This window comes from Sitophilus oryzae, unplaced genomic scaffold (assembly GCF_002938485.1).
Source record: "Sitophilus oryzae breed Bouriz unplaced genomic scaffold, Soryzae_2.0 scaffold_576_pilon_pilon, whole genome shotgun sequence".
NCBI classification, from domain to species: domain Eukaryota; kingdom Metazoa; phylum Arthropoda; class Insecta; order Coleoptera; family Curculionidae; genus Sitophilus; species Sitophilus oryzae.
The window spans coordinates 1,290,074-1,312,974 of NW_022147169.1; the positions used below are offsets into that span (position 1 = coordinate 1,290,074).

At 31.2% G+C, this 22,901-nt stretch overlaps 1 protein-coding gene across 1 annotated transcript in view; it reads left to right on the plus strand.

The window, feature by feature from the left end:
• Positions 1-1,126: 1,126 nt before the first annotated feature.
• The window catches only part of LOC115887460 (dynein heavy chain 5, axonemal), a 109,100-nt gene continuing 87,325 nt past the window's right edge, over positions 1,127-22,901 (plus strand). Inside the window, exons 1-15 of the mRNA XM_030906895.1 lie at positions 1,127-1,216; positions 6,747-6,884; positions 8,345-8,635; positions 9,628-9,817; positions 9,984-10,187; positions 11,415-11,659; positions 11,733-11,840; positions 13,990-14,314; positions 14,904-15,275; positions 17,887-18,068; positions 18,125-18,331; positions 18,973-19,161; positions 20,876-20,987; positions 21,675-21,842; positions 22,328-22,567. Coding sequence (XP_030762755.1) covers positions 1,127-1,216; positions 6,747-6,884; positions 8,345-8,635; positions 9,628-9,817; positions 9,984-10,187; positions 11,415-11,659; positions 11,733-11,840; positions 13,990-14,314; positions 14,904-15,275; positions 17,887-18,068; positions 18,125-18,331; positions 18,973-19,161; positions 20,876-20,987; positions 21,675-21,842; positions 22,328-22,567 — 3,061 coding nt within the window. The remainder of the gene's footprint in view (positions 1,217-6,746; positions 6,885-8,344; positions 8,636-9,627; positions 9,818-9,983; positions 10,188-11,414; positions 11,660-11,732; positions 11,841-13,989; positions 14,315-14,903; positions 15,276-17,886; positions 18,069-18,124; positions 18,332-18,972; positions 19,162-20,875; positions 20,988-21,674; positions 21,843-22,327; positions 22,568-22,901) is intronic.

Consider the following 22,901-nt stretch of genomic DNA (forward strand, 5'->3'; position numbering starts at 1 on the left):
TATTTGACAAATAATGATGACGTAACTGTGAACTATGGCTGAACAGTCTTTATACATTTTGATGGCCAAGTTTTAGTGGAATGCACCATCTTTTTACTTGCCTTTCTTCTGCAATTTTCTTTGATGCCAAATATTTTTTAACACTGCGTGGTCCTGAATTAGAAGATTTCTATGTCATTACATAACTAATCTTTCACTATTTAACCTTGATGACCCTTGGTTAAACTCGTGTTGGTAAGTGGGAGATTGGTAAGTTAGAGGCTAAAATACTGCATTGTTTTCGATGGTTTTCTATATACAGTAATTAGTTAATCTATTATCCTTATTGGCCATAGACAGTGAATGTCTAGAAGCAGTTGACAAGTTTTCTTTCTTTAATAACTGTTACTTACACAGCCGTATTTTTACGGTCGTGGTCTAAAACATTTTAAGGTGTGTAAATTGACTTTCAATAATGTCTACACTAGTTAGTCTTGTATTTTTATTTCATTTGTTTTTAAAACCAAAACTTTCTTCCAGAAATGCCTTTAAAACAATCTTTGTTCAATATTTTTTTGTCAAAAACCTCGGAAAGAAAAATCAAAATTTGTATCTTACGCATTATCCGAGATACCGATGAATAACATTTAAGGTGCCATCACCCAGTATAATACTTATTATATAGAAAGTGTGTCTATTGCATTAAAATTAAAATTTTAAAATTATAAAAATATTTTTCTAAAATTAGAAAAAACCTTATTATCGATTTCCAAAGGACAGAAACGGCACGGTGGTTCCTAAGAAACTAGATCCAAACTAAAGATTATAAACTTTTCACCGATACTTTTAAAAATCACACACATGGAAAACCATCAACACGCAAAACGGCTCTTTTTCTTCCTTTTTTTCGCCCGAAGATTGATACGGCCTGGCACGGCCAAAGGGCGATATAAAACGAATAGGAACACTTTAAGCTCATTTAGAGTGTCTTAAAACGCATATCGGGTTATACCTTGGTGCACGTTCTGCACGATCGCATTTCGAAAATGAAAGTGAAACTAAAGAAGCCGCAAAATTTGCAGTGAAAATGTTACAAAATAAAATAAATCAAACTGGATAAGGGCAGCGTAGTTGAAGGGTGAAGAAAATGTTTGTCCATTCGTTGAAAGTAGTTCAGCAATCGACTGATGATGAAACGGCGGATTCCGATGAAACTAGTTCAGATGACTTGCTTATGGTAATATTACTTGTTTATTTTCAAATAACTCAATCTCATAATTTTAAAACATGTTTTAATAACAAACGTCAATAACTGGTAAATAATCCAAAATACAATAGCTAACTTTAACATAAGCTTTGCTAAAAATATTCTTAATTATAAAAATAAACTAAATTATAAAGATTTGCTGATAAAATTATTTGAAACAAAGAATTATATTTAGAGACAAATGAACTTTATGACTGGATAGGTATAAGTCTTTAATTTATACAGGGTGTTTCAAAAAACATGTGCCATCCCTCGTTGGGAGATTCCTCAGGTAAAAATAAGATTTATTTTTGATATCAACATAGATCCGATTCTGCTTTGTTTCGTAGTTACAGGGTGTTAAAATCTTAATAATCTTTCGGTTTATTATAATTTTCTTCCAAGTACTTTTAGTGATTCGAATGAAATTTTGGGGGTAAAAGTTACATTTTGTAAGTGCTACATATTTTAATGTTAAAAAAGTGTCGAATAAATTCATCAGAGACGTGATGAAAAAAAAAACATGCGCGCCACTGACTTTTTTCTTTTGATATCAAAATTGTGTAGGCCGTTTAATGCCAATTAAAAGTTATCTCTTGATATTTTGTTGAATTCGGGTTCCTTGATGAGATAAACGCAATTTTATTAATCTCAAATAATAAAATTAAAATAAAAATAAAATGAATAAATTATTATATATTTTACCTAATTTATTATTAAATATTATTAGTATTAGTTATTATTACTATTAGTCCAACCTACAGCAATTTCAAATAAAAAATAATGGTATTTAAAATAATTACAAAAAACCTAATTAAAAAAAAAATAACATCCTGTAACTCTAAAACTATGCCTCTCCATACCTATGTTTATAGGAAAGTATAAAATATACATAATTTTTTTTAAATATATTTCAGTGATAACTGATAACCCATATGCACGTCCGTCGTAAATATGTAGACACTTTTTTACCTTTAAAATATGTCGCATTTATATTAACTTTTACCCTCAAAATTTCATTCGAGACGCTAAAAGAACTTGAAAAAAATTATAATAAGTCAAAAAAATATTAAGACTTTAACACCCTCTAGCTACGAAACAAAGCGGAATCCGACCTATGTTGATATGAGAAATTAATCTTATTTTTACGTGAGGAACCTCCCCACGAGAGATGGCACATGTTTTTTGAAACACCCTGTATAACTACGATATCATTACAACTTGTTATAAATCCGCCACAATATTCTAAAGCCTAAACTACTTACTGCTAATTGAAAGATTTGAAAGTTGTCGCTTTCTATATTTTTTAGAGAATATAAAATTTTCATATACTCTTTGTATTTATGTGCAAATTACTTAAATTTATAAAAAAGAGAATGATTGCTCACAAAAGAGCGACAAAAAAACTGCTCAAAAATGAATCATTTTCAAATGGTCTACTATTTGAGTCTAAATATATAAATATAAAAAAGAAGAAAAAGATTAAACGGCTCAGCCCTCAACAACTCGTAACCGTATACACCAGTGCAGACACGCACACTCACACAACCACACCTACACTAGTGTATACTGATGTAACTGCCTTCAGGCTTCATCAGTACGGTAAGGCATTAGAAAGCGATGAAACCGATCCCAAAACACAAAAAAAACCAGGAAGCAAACAATGCAACGAGGCACGATATTTATACAGAGAAGACCAGGCTACTAGTAAGATAGCAAGTTGCCGGACGAATTTACGTTTACCCGATTTGCGTTCATACTAGAGATTCACTGCCGGCTAGTCGGCTGGTCAGGCAGTACGCAGTTGCAGTTGTACTTGGACGGGTCGGTCGTGACAGACTAGGAATACGACGCGAGGAGTGCCGAGTATTTATTATTTTCATTTTAAGTGTTTACCTTCACTTAAGGTAACATTTAAAATAAAAATACTTAAATATTTATTATTTGAGTGTGTTTACAAGCCAAAATTAAAAATAAATAAATTCTCTTAACCCGAAAGAAACTAAACTCTAAATAAAAAAAAAATTATAACAAGTGTTCAAAAAGACCACCGTCTTTTTGAACAGAAGCCTAGGCGGTCGTAAAATCCCCGTTTGACATTGGCTAACATATTAGGGCTAATAGTTTGGAAAGCCTCTCATATTTTTACTTGAAGCTCATCCAGATTATTAGCTCTATTATGACCATACACTTTGGATTTTACATAACCCTACAAAAAGAAATCATTGGGAGAAAGATCTGGTAATCTAGCGGGCCACAAAATAGTTCCATGTTCACTAATTAAACGGTTGGGGAAAGTATTGTTCAAATATTCTTGAACAATACGGGTATTGTGGGCAGGGCAACCATCTTGTTGAAACAGACATTGTGGAATCTTTCTGCCAATAACTCACGAATTCTAGCGACAATCTGCTGCTGTAACAAGTCCAAATACTTTGCAACAGTTAAATTACCCTTTATAAAAAATGGACCAATCATATGCTCCCCTACAAAACCACCCCAAACACTTGCTTTAACTCCTGTTCTTCATTAATCAGGCATTTTGTGTTTTTGTGCGGACACGCACCCATGTGTTTCAAAATTATTAATAACTCTTGATATAGTAGGTAAAGATGGAATTGGCCTTTTTACAAAAGTTTGTGGAAAAATTGTTTGTATATCCCGATAAGACCTATTTTCGAAATACCATTTTACAATTTACAATTTGAATTTTCTCACGAACTTCGTAAACATCCATTATTTTACTTAAAAAATAAATTTTACACGAGAGGTGTAGCGAGAATCTATGTATTCGTTTTGGCTATTAAAACACGAATAAATACAAATTCTATAACAGTCTTATCACATATCTACCTATTTTTATTTTATCGCATTTTTTCGCCTGCTTTTTATCCGGCGGACGGGTATACGCTAATTCGTCCGGTTCTGCCTATGTTACTACTACGGTGGTCCAGTCTGTTGTGACGACTTTTCTGTCGTTACTCAAATAGAATGAAAAAAAAATCCGTTGCTCAGGGTTAGAGGAAAGCTGGGTTCGTAGGTAAGGCTTCTGACTCACAGTGACTTTCTAATGTTGTTAAATATTAAAATAAAAAAATGATAATATATAGGCTGCAGAGATTTAAATATTGATGTTAAGAGTTCAAATAGGTATGGTCAAAGACAGTGAAAAAAGGCGCCACTTACTTTGTTTATGAGAGTGGTAAAGTAAGAAACCAAAAAGAAAAATACGATATCATAACATAGCTAAAATAAAGTAATCAACAGCTGTAAGGGTCTATTATGTTTATCAGGAATAAAAGTCAGAAATAACTATCCTACATTAAACATTTATTGAAAACGAACACAAGTATCATCAATTAGTCACAGTGATCCCAATAAAACCGCAAGTTATTTTAAATAGATTCGAATTTAGTAACTGTATTCTTTGAACTAAGTAAGCTACTTAATATAAAAACAGGTGAAATTTATGTATGTCTCAATACGATGATGTTTCGAAACATGTCGTGTACAAAAACCTTTAAAATGGATACGTGTTAATAATTTTCATATAAAATATCATAGCTAAGTAAGAGTCTACTGTACGAATCAAATTATAACTTATAATGTTAAATAAAAAATAATTTTGACAACAATATGTGGGATAAATAGTGATAATTTACCAGGTTATTAAATCTGTTGTCTCAAAAATTATAAAATAAAAGCGTACCTTGTGTATCAAACTTAAGAGAGACTTATCTGTATATAGTTTCTTATGATGTAAACAGGTAGTTAGGTATTCTCCAGACTAACAGAAGTGGATGCAGATGACTATGGCAGGAGAAGTCTTCGATATCAGCCAAAAGAACGATTGTAATGTCAGGAACACTGTCTTAAGGTCATGTGGTAATTACTGAGTACCATGTTGTAGTTACTGAGTACCATGTGATAGTTACTGAGTACCATGTGGTAGTTACTGAGTACCATGTGGTAGTTACTGTGGTAGTTACTGAGTACCATGTGGTAGTTACTGAGTACGATGTGGTAGTTACTCTATAAATAAAAAATAGTTCTCAGGACAGATACTCAATAAAAAAAACAACTTACGGTCTGAAAATCAGCTTTACATAAATATATTCAAACCATATGCCGATCCAAACCAGTAATTAAATACTCAAGTAAACGAAATAACAAACGGAAATAACTGAAATAAAATTTAGTTAGATAGGGCTATATAAAATGGCGGATAAACTTACGGTGATCATTCCAAGAAGAAACCAAACAAATACGATCTATACTCTGAATTGCATACTTTACAAGGTTTTCAAATCTCCAAATCGGATACCCATGCAATCGAAATCGAAAAGTGGATTCAGAGTGCTTTTCACTGGAAAATTTGTCGGACGCCGACACACGCGTCTTTTTCAGATCCAAATTCCCAGAAAGAAAGAAAAAGAGAGAGAAAAAAGTGATATCATATGATCGAAATCATTAGAACAGAAAATCGCAATCCACAGCGAAGTGAGATTCAGACAAGTGAAATGCAATTAAGGAAGTTTGGCATATAGCGAATAGATGGCGCTAATAAACAAGACAAGTAAACTGTACGAAATGAAGTTTGACGTCTAGCGAATAGATGCGCTAATAAAAATTAAATATCGAAACAAGTGAGCTGTAACAAATGGAGTTTGGTATCTTTGGCATCTAGCAAATAGATGGCGCCAATACTAAGAAATTTAAATAAAAATAGATTTTTAAATTCAATTTTATTAAAGGAAATAAAAAATGCTACACTGTATAAATATAAATATCACGTTTACTTCATATTTCAGTGGATGATTTGATCTAGTTGGTAACATTTTTTGCCATATTAAGTTTTAAAAACCGGAAATTTCGGTTCTTCTAGCATATTTGTAAATGACAAAGGCAAGGTGAACTACTTGACTGATTATCGTTGATCTTATCGACAGGCTAATTTGTTTGAACCACCCTGTATCTCTTTTCGTTTCCGAGATCTCAATGTTGAAAGTCAAATTTGAAAATCCCTGGCTCTCATACTGGCTCACCCCTATAACTTTTAATTTTTGAGATAAAAACGATATTTGGTGTGTTAGTATAGGACATAAATCGGAATTGATTGACATATTCGATTTTCGGTCACTTCCTGTTTTAGCGGAAATAACTACTTTTGATTTTTAAGTGGTACTCTTAGAGTTTTTTACTTTATTTGATACAAAATGATATTTTGTATAGAATAACATCTTATATGTCAACTTTTGACATTTTCAGTTAAAAAATAGTATTTTAAATTTCAATCTGGAGTGCCATGGCTGTGTTAAAACCACTAATTTTTAATCAAAGAGCTTTGGAAAAATAAATTAGATTTTCTAATATTTTTCGTATCTTTTCCAGGCCGATTAAAAGATGAGCGAATTGTAATTTTAATCATAACTCAATGTTTTCAAATGGAATGAGGCTGTTTAAGCAGTATATTTAATTGTTGTGTTAATTTAATATTTTAACTAAATGATGTTGTTAACAGCGAAGAAGGGAAGAATGCGAACGAAAGGCGAGGAGAGGGGAGATGGACCCTAGATTGGAGTTCACCTTCCAAATCCTCATGGATGCCACCGGATTACCTAGGCACGAGATCATGGATCACGTTTTTGAAGGAGATATGGTAATACTACTAGTTTTTCTGTAATGGTTAATAGTTGGATAGTAAGAAATAAACCACTTTGCATACTCTTTCATTTTGCTTTTTTACTAGAATTTTTTATTCTCTTGTTGTTTCGTTCTTTAGGAATGTTTTAAGAGATCCGTCCGATTAAATTGACACCTTGAAATGATCACCTTAAAATTTTTAAGTAATTTATAATTCAATGTATTTTGTTTTATTTGGCCGATTTTAAAGATTTTTTAAACAGTTTCTAGCAAAACTATTTTTCTCGATAGTTTGTTTTTTCATTCATCTTTATTCGCTTTAGAACAAGACAATAAAGCTTAAGAATTTTAGCATTAAAAGTATGCTTTTATCTTAATCGACAGACGATATAAATTACTGTTTATTGTTTTTGGAATGTTACTATCATTGAAAAATCATATTGTTATTATCTGTTGGAAGTTACTCTAGCAGAGAGGGTTTAAACCTAGAAGTTGATCTCTACCATGGTTAATTAATGTTTTAGAGATACAATTGGGGACCAAATTAGATACTTATATGTTCATCAATGTATTATGAAATTACAGAACTAAAATTAATACTAAAATTAACCAAATGTTCTACAAGAAAAAGTCCATCATGATAACATATAAAAAATTTTGCTTTCTACGAATATACAGGGTGGCCCATCGAAAACGTTCCGCAAGACATAACGGCCAGGATATTTTTTTTTCAAAAAATCCAAAAACACGTCAATTTTGTTGGTGAGGGGGACAACTTTTGCCCCAAAAATGATTGCATAATATTCAACCCTCTAAGCGGGGGTGTCATCCCCCAACTTTTTTTAAATGGGAAGGGGGCCAAGTGGCGCCGCAATAAAAAGAGCTTTCTATTCTCTATATTTCCCCGCTTCGTTTTTGAAAATCGGTCGAGTCATTGAGAAAATATGAAGGATTGAAATTTGAAAAGTTTATTTAAACATTTATCAGAGTAAATGATAAGGATAAATTCATTCGACCAATTTGCTGTATTTTCTTATTATTTCTAGATGTTTACGCATTTTTTCACTTGCCACAAAGTTGAACGATCAAATGCAGTCGCATGACATGCCACGTGTCACGACATGCGCGTTGCTCGCTTTGTCACTTTGGTGTGTTCTTGTAATTTGTTTACGTTGGTTCAGTTTGATGTAGCACGTCAGATGCATGCCACTTGCTAGATCATACGCCATGTTGTAAAACACGTTACTTCGGTGGGCGCCCTGCCTTACTAAAAATTATAGGTTTTAGCTTACTACCGTAAAGCTTAACCTATAAGCTTTAGCAAACATGTTATAGGTAAAAATGTTTAAATTTTAGAGGATATTACCGTTATTTAGTTTTAAAAACACTTACAAGTTTTTTATTATATTATTTTTTTTATTATCATAATGTCATATTTATTAATAATATTCGCTAATAAATAGTTTAAATATTTAGCTAGACGAAATCAATCAACTCTTCCTGCCCCACATGAAGACCAAGCTGATGTGGTTCTACCAGGACATGCTGGACACCGAAGCCATGGCCGCTGCGGAGCCCAGCAAACCCAGCATCAGTCGACAGCTCCAAGCCAGTACCAGCAGAGCCAATCTGAATCCTAGCATCACACCCATCTACAAGAAACGGCTGTTTCTGACTGACGGTTGGGAGGTGGGACTCACAGGTGTCTGTATTTATATCTTTCGAACGAACAGTAGCAAGCAGCTGCCCGAAGAGGGGTTTCAAAAGGTAAGAGAAAATAGGCACCTGACTAAATGATTTATCAGAATTCAAAGCATCATTAAAATCAATAAGATGCCTTTATTTTGACTTACTACCATGGCAACCAGAAACATTTTCTTTTGTAGATGAGGCAAATTTTTAGCCGACCATACTAACAAGTATGGTAGGCTATTAAGATCGGCAAAAAGATTTTTTTTTTAAATTTCACTCAAAATCAGTTATTTGGGTCATAAATGACATAAATACAAAATATTTTCATGGTACCTGTCTGTCTGTCCGTCTGTAACACGATAACTCAAAAACCGCTAAACCCTTTTTAACCAAATTTGGCCCAAAAATACTGTGGCACCCGAGAATCTGGCCATTAGTTTTTGGTGGGGGTAGGGGGTTGGTAAGGGGGTATGGTAGGGGGTTAAAATTTTTAAAAAATCGTAACTCCAAAATTACAGTAGCTAGCGAAACGCGGTTTTCAATTTAAGATTAGGAATAATATTTGCAACAAAATTTGTAATAATATCAAAACAGTCAAAGTCGCAGTTTTTGAGATAAAAAAAATTGGAAAAATGCCTTTACTTTGAAACTAAAAGAACTGCCTACCAAATTTTTATTAACATATTTTAGTATGGGCTTTTTATATGGCTATACGTGCCTCCCGGCGCCAATTTTTTTTCCACATCTTGATGTGTACCCAAAAAGTCAGGCATGACTTTTGTCTTTTTGGGCCTGTCTTTTTGAATGATGGAAAGTAACTGATTGAAACGTGTTGCCCCATTTTTAAACAATTTTTTTTTTTGAAATAAATATTTGAAAAGATTGTGAGGTTTTGAGTCCCCTAACCCTCGTTAGAGGTTTTGGAATTTAGTAAAATTTATTCTTAAAAAAACAGTATTTTTTTTCAATTAATCGATATATTTATTACATATTTCCGTTAGTAAGTTTGTAATTACATTTGTTGTATTATTCCATTCCTTATTTATCGAATATTTGTTTATTTACAGGATCTTTTTTGCGGAGTTATTGATGCTGAAAGGATAGGTTTAGTAACTACCATCGAAAGAGTAATAGAACATGTTTTTATGGAGGCACTAGCCCATCCGAGTTTGGATTGCGAAGATGATGCAGCTAACTGTCCCATGGTCAAAAACCAGCTGTTACCAAGTCTGAGATCATTCTGCAGTGTTTTGAAAGGTAAAAAATGCTTATTTACTACTGACTATAGATCTATAATTGTCAAAATATTGTCGTAATGACTCGTCTCAATATTTTAGACAGTAGATTGGTCTCAAATTTCAAAATTTTAGATTACAAATGAATTGTGATATAATTATCTCAATATAAATATCTCTCGTTAAAGTTTGTGAAGAAGTAGCTACAGAAATTAATTTATTCGACGATGGCGAGACGATGATGAAGAAAGTAACACATGAAGAAGTTAAAGAAATGTCAAAATTTCCGGAAAAAGTACAGCATTGCGAGGAAAGAGTGAAAAGTTGGTGTAAAAAGCTGGATGAAATTCTTAAGGAAAGCGAACAGATTAGACGCGAGAACGATTCTTCTGGTAAATTTTTATTAATTTAAACTGTGCTTGTAAAAACCCTGGTTCCATATTGTTCTAACTCTTTTAATCCCTAACACAAAATAACAAGAAAAACAAATAAAATATTCAATACAAATTCACTCACTAGTCATCTAAATGAGAAAGCGCGTCCGCGGAGTGACGTCACAGCTCGGAACGCCCCGTTTTCAGTCACGTGATTAAATGGGCGTGTCCGGACGATTAAACTAGTCAGTTAAGCTTCATTCAGAACCTCGCAATACTGGAATAAATTAGTGGTTTCAATTACACATTATACTTTTTATTTTAGAATCATTCAATGTCCATATACAACAATGTCTTTAAAAACACAATTAAAATTAATAGAATATCCCAGCAACAGCTTGCTCATGTCAGTTGTATCCACAGAGAAAGCCTAATATTTAGCTTATAAAACAATAAACTTTTCATTTCTAACCACAATTTCTCTTGACGGTTGATAATAAAAGGCCAAAATGACATTCCTTGCAAATTTTGAAGTGTAAAGCTTGATTTTCATGCATCCGTTATACTCTTGTTATACGTTGGTCCGACGGTGCTCTGATTGGTCATAGCGTTTTCGTGCCACTTTTCATCCGTAAATATTTTACTTCAGCCCGTCAATGGACCCGTTCATACGATAACGGACGTTTTGACACTTTTTTGACAAATTTAATCTAACCTTAATAAAAGTATCAGTAAAATAACAAAATCGTTATGGAAACGAAAATATAAAATAACACCAACGTATATCCGATAAACGGAGGCATGAAAATGCAATAGATTTAAAAACTGCGTTATTTTTTAACCAATCAACGTCTTTAAATTCTACCAATAAAATTAATATCGTATCAACGTATCGTCGGACAACGGATGCATGAAAATCAAGCTTAGTAGAAAAGTTAAAAGTTTGTTAACATTTTCCACTAATTGAAGATTACTACCACTAATTTAGACGTTGTGAATGCTTACATTAATATTAGAGGAACAAACTTCTACGCTAATTAAAACCACTAATTTATTCCACTAATTTTAAGGTTTTGAATAAAGCTTTATCTAGTATATTTTAAGTAATTTTGAATAAATATTTTGGCTAAAGACTTTCAAACATTTGATAGAAATAGGAAGATGATGTTTCAAGGAAATTAAAAATTCATGCAAACTGTCCATTGTATACAATACAAAGCTGAATTTTTATTATCATCTTTCAAGGACCTCAAGATGAATTGGAGTACTGGAAGAAAAGGGGAGCTCGGTTCTCACAGATAGTCAGTCAAGTTAACTCAAAAGAAGTTCAAATGACGGTTTTCTGTTTAAAATTGGCCCGGTCCAAAATTCTAAAGGACTGGAATGAAACAGACAAAAAGATTTCGTTTTGTTACAACGAAGCCAAGGATAACGCAAAATTTATTCAAGCGTTGGAGACTAAGTGTCATTCTTTGTATCTAGATGATCCGGTAAGAGTTAAAATCGTTTTTTCCAATCTCTAAAACAAAATTAGGACAATATGTCATAATGTCTTTATTACAGGTTAAAATGAAAGATTGTATCACAGGTTTGCTACAAACGGTAAAGTTGATATTTAATGTGTCACAGTTCTATAATACTTCTGAGAGATGTTCTGCTTTAATGGTAAAGGTAAGATAAATTTGCTGTTTATAAAAAAATAAAAACAAAAATTGATATTTATAGTATTTTTAATACCCATTTAGAATAACACCATCCTTATTTATTATTAATAAATCAGTTGAAACAAAAAATTACCAACAAAAATGAACGTCGATTATTAATAATTTGTTAGATGTCACGTTTTTGAAGTTACATTTCATGTTAATGTCATAACGCAAAATAAGATATAAAAATGCGATATTCTGATGAATCCAAAAAACTTATGCTTAATGTAGTAAACTATTTTCAAAACGATTTAGGATCTCGATTTGAGGCAATTCAAAAAGCGTCCGAAGCACTAAAAGTTCCAGAATGCACATTATATAATCTTTGAAAAACCAAACAGAGCTACAGATTTCGAATTTAGAAAGAAAAATGTCTGCAAGCGTTTCCCGGAGCAAAATCCGAATTACAAAGAATACCCTACATTGTTTGAGGGAAGTAATTTACAAAATGTATGCGCGAAAGGATAAAATCACAGAAACTATTTTCCGGCAATTTATCGAAGAGTCTCCAGAAACTAAGATTTCCAAAAGTTCGTTATATTTGGGAATTAAAAAAATGGGTTTTCATTTCAAAAAACGGGATGGAAGAAAACAGTTATTGGAAATGCCTGGAATCAGATTAAAAAGAATATTATTTTTGAACAAATACCATGCTGCTAAAAGCGAAAAGCTCTTTAAACCTGTTTTTCTGTAGAATTTGTACTTAAACGAGCCCTTAAATAAATATTATTACTGCTTGCTCGACTTCTTGTTATATTATTTATTATACTTTTAGTGCATCAGACGCTTTTGAATTGCCTTAAATCGAGATCCTAAATCGTTTTGAATATAGTTTACTACATTAAGCATAAGTATAAGTTAAGATATTCTTTGGTATAAGCCTTAAATCGAGATCTTAAATAATATAGGTATTTTTTTAAGAAAACTCGGTATCTAGTTACTAAAACAATATTTTTAAAATTAGTGCGCTTCTTTTATATTTTTTTTATTACGTCAACATCTTTAGAATTTCATAAAATTAATTTTTATTATTATAAACCGCCACTGATAATATGAAATTTCAAGTCACTCCGCCAATGCAATAAGAAATATGTCAAGCATTTGACATGACAAAGGTCATAACCTAATTTTTTTCATGCGGGTTTAGATGGTGCAAGAAGCCGCATACGTTAAGTTACTAAAACGGCTGGTACCTCTAAATAGGTATTAAAAATACTATATGTATGCGTCTTTGTAAATAAATATTTGACTGTTTTTTAATCTTACGCTTAATTTAATATTTTTTATGATTTTGATAACAACTTATTATATTTTTATATTAAATCTGAGACTAAGATATTTGTGACAAAAAATATTATTGACAATAGAACTATACTTCAATTAAAGGATTATTTATAATAAAGAATGCTTTTGGACGTATTCTAAAAAAAACTTTTTTACTCAAAATTTATAGTGAAAAATAATTTTCATTTTCATTTTGGCAAACAAAATAATAAATAAAAAAAATTTTATAATAAATAATTATTAGAAATAACGCAATATAATATTCTTTAAACAAAAATGTGCGTATCCTGACACAATATATTATGCACCGTTTAATTTATATATATTTTTCCTAAACATTTCTAATTTGCGCTACAGACAATAAAAATATTGTCAAATAGAATTGAGATTTGTTAATCTTTGCTAATTTTAAGCTAAAATATATACAATATGTTATAAACATATTTATCTAGGTAGTATCTATAATCATTTGCAATATTTTAAAATACTGCAAGCGATAATTGTTTATTTAATCTTAAAATTAACTATTGTTGTTAAAAAATAGAATTTCAGAATTCAAAATCGAGCTACCTACTATACCTACTAAAGAACAACAAATAACTATACAATATTAAATATCATCCCGTTGTTACAAAAATTTATCAGATCAAACATAATTCTTTTATAGTTTTCGGTCTTTAAAAATATATGATTTTGACATGGTTGTTGTAAAATCACAATAAATATAAAATATTTAATAAAATTTAAACACAAATAACGAAATGCTGAAAAATTTTCAAATAATAAAAAATCCTAAGATATATAATTTGTGTATTTCTTTCTACTTATAGATAACCAACCAAATGATTGAAACTTGCAAAGGATACGTTACTTGTCGAGGCCAAGAAACGATTTGGTCCCAAGACAGGGTCCTTATGAAAGAGAAACTCACCCACTGTATCGTTTTAAACAAAGTTTATCGAAAAACATATCTAGTGGTGAAAAACCAAGTCACCTTGCCTTTAAATCGGCCGTTTAACTTTTCGGAAAATTACATATTTGGAAAATTCGACTCTTTCTGTAAGAGATTATCAAAAATAATTTCGATGTTTGATTTGATTGATGACTATACTGGGTTGTTTCAACGAAGAATGGAAGGATTACTGCTTGGCGATGGTATGTTAAGAGTTGTTTTAGACACATGGGTTTAGTTTCAAAATACATATTATTGAATACGAATACGAACCCATATACACATCCCTGGCAAATCTGGCGACACTTTTTTAGCAAATATGCGGTACTTATAATAACTTTTACCCTCAACATTTCTTACGAATCGCCAAGGGCAGAGGGAAATATAATGAATCGAAAAAGAAGAGAACTTTAAGTAACTAAACCCGAATAAAAGCAGAATCGGTCCTATGTTGATATAAAAAATAAATCTTATTTTTACGCCTTATTTTCATCTTCTCACTAGAGATAACACATGTTATGTTTTTAAACATCCTGTATAGTCAGAAGAAATGAAAATAAAATCGGAAGAATTCGATTATTCCTAAATATCTCCGAAAGTAATCATTTTTTTAGATTTCAATACACGATAATATGTGGTATTTAGCAAAGCGCAACTTTTTTTAGTTCAATCATCTTTGTATCTTTTCTAGTTTACGAGATCCCTATATGTGCAATTTTATATAAGTAAAAGTATATATTTCAATAAAAATATTTTAATGAATATTTTTATTGGTTTGATTGCATTTTTCAGCTCTTGAAGAATCTATCCAGAAATTTACAGAAATTAAATCTATTGTTATGAATAAACAATACGATTATCTGGACCAGCGCAACATGGAATTCGAAAAAGATTTCGACAATTTCTTGTCCAACACTGATCAACTGAAAGATAAAATTGCAGAAATAATCGAAATAAACTTTGACAGCGTATGGGAAACGCCCCAAGGTATAAGATTCTTAACACGTTTCGAAAAAGTCAGTGAAAAAATTCCTTTGGCGAAACTAGAAGAAAAATACGATCGTATATTGAAGTATTGTGAAAAAGAAGTTGATAGGATTATTAAAATGTATAAGAAGCAGAGGGACGATCCTCCTGTGCCTAGAATGTTTCCACCTATAGCAGGTAGAGTATTGTATAAAAAGATGAGTCGTTATTTAACTATCTGTTATTTTACAATAGTTATTTAGAAATAACATAATGGCACAACAGTTATTACTTCAAAAAAATAACAGGTATAAAGTAACAGCACTAGAGATCAATGGGTCGTGATATGTATTCGGTGCACTTTCGGCGCACAAAAGTTTAAAGAAATAACCTAAATGAAAAAATAAGTTACCTGTAACGAAAATGCTCGACGGTGGAGATATAGCAGCCAGGAATTAACAGTTTTTTTTGGTTGTGTCGCTCTATTGCGGTTTTGTGGTAGCTTTAGGCTAGAAACAGGTTCTAAAATAACTGCCATAAATAAGCTGTAGGCTCAGTCATCACCGCGCAACAACCGATATAGTAGAGATGAAAAGTAACAGTTTCTTTTAATGTTTGGTATGTAATAGCGAATTATGCTACTTTCGGGAGGGGAAGTGTGGTTCGCAATAGCTAAGTCGGTCGTTTGCATAGATTTAGTAAGAACAGATATCACATTGTGCATTTTAACCCGATCAAACAATCGGAGGTTGACTACGTACTGTAAAAACCAACTGAGATAGAGAAGGCGACATTGCCACATCTCAAATTTGCGCCTATCTACTTAGTTTGATTTGCAGAAAAGGTGACTTTAAAACCTTCACCGGATATCAATAAATCTCAATTTCTTAATTAAATTAATAGTTTATTTTTAAAGAAGCATGCGTAATAATATGGGGGTTATTAACCAGAGGATATATGCGTTACTATTAAAGGACATGTTTACTGTTTAATGTGCTGAAACGTCTAGAACTATTGACAACATCGCTGCTAGTCTTCCTGAATGAAATGAGCCGTCCGTCCCACCACCCCTCGCGACAGCCCTTGGTCCGTTATAGCGTACTACGTTTAGCTTACGGTGTGTTTGAAGTCGGAATCAAGGCCGAAGTGAACTTTTCAGTGGTTTTCAGTAGCTTTTGTTTTTGTTTAACGTACTTTTGAATCTGCAAATTTTTAATATTGTAGGACAGTGTCAAATGTGTGGAAAAATAAGCTCAAATTACCCGAATTTGTCTTTTCGCAGGTAGGTATTATATATATATTTTTGTTGGATTTCTCTGTATTTTCAGCATCAATAATACTCCATGGTAAGAAAAAATGTTAACAGCTGTAGCAAAAACATTGAATATAAAAATGTCAATGGAAATAATAATTATTATTAATAACTGAACTAGAGAGAATTGCCTTAATCAAGTTTCTGGCATTAGAATAATTGTTTTCAGACATTTGTTGTCATGAGTTAGTTACTTTTGGATAACTTAATGTTAAATATTTATTTACATTCTAAAGATTTTATTGTGCAGTAATATTTGGTTATTTTTGTTACTATTTTTATATATGTACTTTCATTGCTCTTGATGATTTTTGAAGTTCTTCAAAAATCAAATATACCCACTTATCAGCAATAACGATATCAAGAAATTGTAACTTAGGAATCCATCAAAGAAAAATATATACCGGGTGCGTCTCAAAAGTGGCTCACCCCTATAACTTTTTTATTTTTTCAGATAAAACGAGATTTGGTATGTTAGTATATGACATAAATTGGGATTGATTGACGTATTCAATTGTTTTCGACTACAATTTTTGATTTTTAAATGGCACCCTCGATATTTTTTTACTTACTTTTTTCGATAGAAAATGACACTCTGAATCGAATAACATATGATATGTCAATTTTTGACATAGTCACTCAAAAACAAATTCTATTTTAAATTTCAATCTAGAGTGCCATGGCTGTGTTAAAAACACTAATTTTTAATCAAGAAGCCTTGGAAAAATAGATTTGATCGTCTAATGTTTTTAGTGTCTTGTCCTGGCCGGTTAAAAGATGCCCAAATCGTATTTTTAATCATATCTCAATTTTTTCAAATGGAACGAGGGTGACTCATTAGCATATTTGGAAAAAGCATTTTTTTACGAACAATTTGATACTACACCCTTGGTATTTTGAGTCAAATTGTCGTTATGAACCGCATGTTACAATTTCAAATAAACAATATGCCAAAATGTGAAAAGCTGACATATGATATGTGATTCGATTCAGAGTGTCATTTTCTATCAAATAAAGTAAAAAAAATACCGAGGATGCCATTTAAAAATCAGAAGTTGTAGTAATTTCCGGTGAAACCGAAAGTGACCGATAACAATTAAATACGTCAATCAATCCCAATTTATGTCATATACTAATATACCAAATATCGTTGTTTTATCTGAAAAAATAAAAAAGTTATAGGGGTGAGCCACCTTTGAGACGCACCCGGTATATGTATACTTTCCAGGTGCTTATATAAATGCATAACAGTTCAACTGATATTTAAAAATAACGGTTTTACCAAGCCTTAATTGTATAATTATAAAATATAATTAAGTTGTCCAAAATTCTTCCGATTTTTTATTTGATCTAATTTAGCTATCACTTGTTTTACAAAATTCTGCTGTATTGTTTCTCTTAGTGTTTTATTTTATTAGTTTATAGTTCTGTTGAAATAAAGCAAATTTTTCTAAAAACTAATTAAATTAATTTTGTAAAATAAAACTAATTTTCCAGGGAGAATAAAATGGGCTAGATGCTTATCTTCACATTTAGATGAGTTACTATCTAACGTCACCACTCACCACGTAATGAAAAACTTACCTGCTACCGTTGAACTATCAAAAAGACATAGGTCAGCTGAAAATATGTTGAAAATATACGAAACTGATATGGTGGCTCTATGGATGAACCAACACGTAGACAAATGCAGTCGTTTAAAATTTTATTTAAAAATAAAAAAAATATATTGTAGGTATCAGACGCCGATCGCTGTTTAACCAAACATCTTCTAGCGGTTTGCCCCGAGAAACAAAAATTAAAAGTCAATTTACATACAACTATTCCACTTCTTATTAGAGAAGCTGACTTGATGATTAAAATGGATCTGCCTGTGCCTATGGTTGCGCTTACACTGTACGCTAAACAAGATCATTTCAGTCTTGTACAAGATTCATTACAGGTAGATATAAAAATATAACAATAACCATTAAATCCAATAGTAAGTAGAGACGATATAATTTATTGTGATTAAAAAAGTTGTGTCAAGCTTTCAATGTTTGTAAAATTGAAAATGTAGAAAAATTACATCAAGGCAATTTAGTTTTCACAAATATCTTCAAACATATTAAAGGCAAACTAACAATAACATCTAATATGTATTATTATCAAACCAAACCAAACCAAATCATTATAATATCTTGAAAAAGGAAATAAAATTTTCGAAAGCTTGGCGTATGTAAAACGTTGTTTAACTTTTGCTTTCAGACCGCTATCCCCAAGAATTTTCTTCTAAGTTTTAATAATCATTATATGTCAGTATTTACCTACTTTAAACAATACAGTGGGTTTACCTTTGGAAATACAAAATAAAGCACTAGTTTACCACAATACACCCGAAACACTTTACTTCTAACACTAGACGCGACTTTTCAGTTTTAATCATCTGCTGATGATAACATGGTTGCATAACTCGGATTTGTTGCTAGTATTGCAGCAAAATGCGTGTCTAGTTTTAAAAATGAAGTATTTTGTTGTATTAGTGTTATATTTTGCTAATCTAAACAAACCTGTTCACAGTATTTTTTATATTTTCGTTTACAGTTTCTTATCAACGATTTTCTAAAAGTAGTCAAGAATGTTAAACTTGAAGTAAGACCTTTGTTTTTACCTCATCTGATCAAGTTATGCTCTAAAATAGAACCAGGGCTAACACAGTTGGATTGGGTGTCTGAAGACTGGCAAGAGTACGTGAATTCAGCTAACGAGTCGGTTCATAACTTTAAAGTATTGGTAAGATTTGCAATCTATAAATAATTTAAAATTCAGAATATTCTAAATAGAATATAACATACATGCTTGTCAGAGAATAGCAACATTAAAGAAATGCTAACTTCATGTTAAAAAATGGAAACAGACGCCACCTGGTATAGCCTGGCAGTACTAGCTAAATTGAGGGGAATTGGAGGGGCGGGGCTTAAAAGAGGGGAAATTTAAAAAAAAATATTTTTATAAGTATCACTGATTTACTGTTTAAAGTTAATAAACATATTTTTTATTACTTTAATATAATTTAAAGTATTAAAAAATATGTCTATTAACTTTATACAGCAAATCAATGATATTATTAAAGACTTATTATTTTCAGAGAAAATTCATAGTAAATAAATTACACATTCAATAAACAATATCATTTATTTTTTAGAGCTGCAATAATAATAATATTTATATTACAATAATATTGAAATATATATATTTTTTTAACAATGAAAAAGAATATCCGGGAACCTGAAAAAGAAAGATGATCAATTAATGACTTAAATTAGTTCAAAATACATTTTGCAAATAACTAGGGAATTGGAAAGATAAACATACTATTAAAAATACATTTTAGTAGTATGTTATCATCTATTTACTGATAATACATAAGTATATAATAGGTAAATAAGATGCATAAGGCACTATGATACAACTACCTAGCAGTTGTATCATAATAACACACTAATATCACAAAAAATATGTGCTAATTTAAATTCCTTTAATGATCTAATGAAACACTATCTAGCCTCAATGCATGCCATTCCAAAGCAAAAAAACTATTATACCAAATAAATATAAGCTGGATAAAACATAAACCAAGCCAATGTGCATAAACAACCAAAAAATGGATATATTATGTATTTTTGTATTTTATATATCGCACATCCCGTTCAAAAGTTTACTAACTCAAAATAGAGAATATAGAGAACATTGTCACAAGAGAAATAAAAGAAAATTTAAGTTAAGGCAAATGCTCCTTTTTGCATATTAATGGCCAAATAATATAATGTTGATTTAATAAAATTTTACTGGCATCCTTCTAAGGTATAAATCAGATTAAAAGGACATTGATTTTGTAATAATTGTTTGTTTTGTAAACATTTTTTGAAGACAATACAGTTTTGAACGGGCTGTGCGATATAAACAAGGATCTTACTATTATTTGAGGTTAGAAAGTATTTAAATAACTTAAAACATAATCAAAATCATTTTTCATCATAAATTATAGAGGTACTTACGTGTTTTGATATTATTATCAGGAAATAATACGTTTAGTTAAACAGGTACGCTGCCAGGCAAGTTCTATCGGCGGGTCTTTGCAAAAGTTGAAATCTGAAAAATACAAAAATACGTTTACATCTTAGTTGTATTTACGAATAAAGTATTTGTGTGTAATTTCTGACTTACCAGTTAACTGAATAATTGCATTAAATACATCCAAATGGTAATTTAATATTGTAAAAAAGCAAAATTGTTTTAAATCACTTGCCAGGACAGCCCGGCCAGCTTCTTTGTTGGCAAAATGGCTGCGGTATCATGATTTAAGCAATGTGAGTGACAAAGAAAGCCAATGCATGGCACTTGCCTGGCAGATGTTGTTTTCTTTGTCGTTTATCCTGGCACGTTTAAATTTGACTGTTGCCTGTTTTCCCATACAAGTGACACCCCCGTGATGCTTGTGTTGTAGACTGACAGAATTCATGACATATACATAAATAGAGTTCTGGAAGTTTTAACCAGTATGCAAGCAATTCAGCTACACGCTTTGCCAGAAGAAGGCGAATCTCCTTGGGATTTAGGTAAGTTATTTTACTTTCAATTTCGATTCTAAAATACATAGTAGTTTTATTTTCTCTATGTCATAGTTTTATTTTCTCTATGTCAATACTATAAATAAACTGAAAACATGTTGTATATACAAATGTCAGTAAAAGTATCACTTTTTGCGCATGGTTCTATTATCAAAAAGATCATTTGATGAAGATATTAAATGATCATGATGAAGATATTAAAAACAACGTAAATAAAGCACTTTTGTTAAAAGAAATTAACTAAAAACAAAATTAAAAGGAACCAACAATCATAGACTAACGAATTGTGGAAATTTTCAAAAGGAGTTTGATATGATTATTAAAATAAAATAAATGTTTTTGTCTATATCTTATTTAACAACACATAGCATACATTATAACTCAAATAGTATTTATAATTTTAGGTGACATAAGGCTTGGAAATGACGATCAATGACATTTCCCATATAATTTTACAGCGCTTTTAGATGGAGCGGACCGTCCGAAGGAGTTCGTACGACGGCTATCTTCAAAGAACACGACGGACGCTCCGTCGCGAACGGTCCACTCCATCCGAAAGCACTGTTAAATATAAAATACCAGCGCAATCTTCATTTCATAGCCATCGCTGACGCCGTTTTTTTCGATCATTTTGTATTTACGTTGTATGCATGTTTAAATTGCTATTTATTTTAGATACGTTTAATGATAAGACAGATGACATTTGTTGCTATGCAGCATCGGAATTGCACAAAAAATCGATGATGATTGAAGAAGCAGTAGAAGAAATTTTGTCTCTGGTAAAAAGAGCTAAAATTGATAATGCAGAGTCTACTGAAAAAGGGGATGATTTCGTATTCGAAGGTAAGTTTAAACCAAACCAAATCAAAATTAAATTAAATCTGATTTCTTTGTATCAATTTTTTGGACTTGCTTTATATTAGATAGATTTATCTTTTTTAAAATACAAGTTTATAAAATCGAAGATAGTTTGGTTACATGGTTTTGAATTATTAATGCATTTTTATTAGATATATTATTTAAAACAGATTTTGAACGCATTTAAAACTCAACAAAAACAAAATGAATGGGTGAAAATATTTTTAATAAATTATCTTAATTTATTTTTTGGTATTAGTTTTAATAAAAATAAAAACGATTCTCATTTTTTAAATTTATATAAATGTTTTTGGATAAAATGTTTTAATACAAAGTTTTACATATGACTGAGGTCTATTATCTAGAAATACAGAATTTGTTTACGATTGTATAGTTATAGTTCACAAGTATAGTTCAGTTATTAAACTGGGGTTAACTTAAATTAATAGTTATTATTTAAATTTCTTTAGAAGAGGAAAAACCGCCTGATATTGCAGCACCTCAGCAGCAATCTGATTGGTCGCTGGTATGGGAATGTTTTGAAAAACCCCATTTACTCTTCAGCGGTGGCATGAGCAAAGCAATGCAAGACGTTGTTAAAGGTGCTGTGAGCGAAATGAGACGGTACTACACCAGAAAGGTCATTGACGTATTGGTTAAAGTTACCAGAACCTCCCTAGATTCTTTAAGGAGGAGATTTTGCATCGAATGTAAGTACAAATAAATTTATATTTTGTGGTTCTCTTCTGATCTCTAGGATTACATTCTCAAGTCGTATCATTTTCAAAAATCTAACAACTTGGAGACTGAACAGAACATTCTTTGCCTATGGTTTATCATTGCCTAATATAAAGGACCGCATATTTTGCCAGGCTATCGCACTGCCATAAAATGTGTTCGGTCTTTTCTTCTTCAGATTGACAAAAACTTCATATGTGTTCGTCAATCCCATCAGCTTATTAAGCTTACAATGCTCTTTTAGTAGACCCACTACATCTTTGACAGTCTTTCTGTCTTTGCTTATCAAGCCGTAAAGTAAGTTTT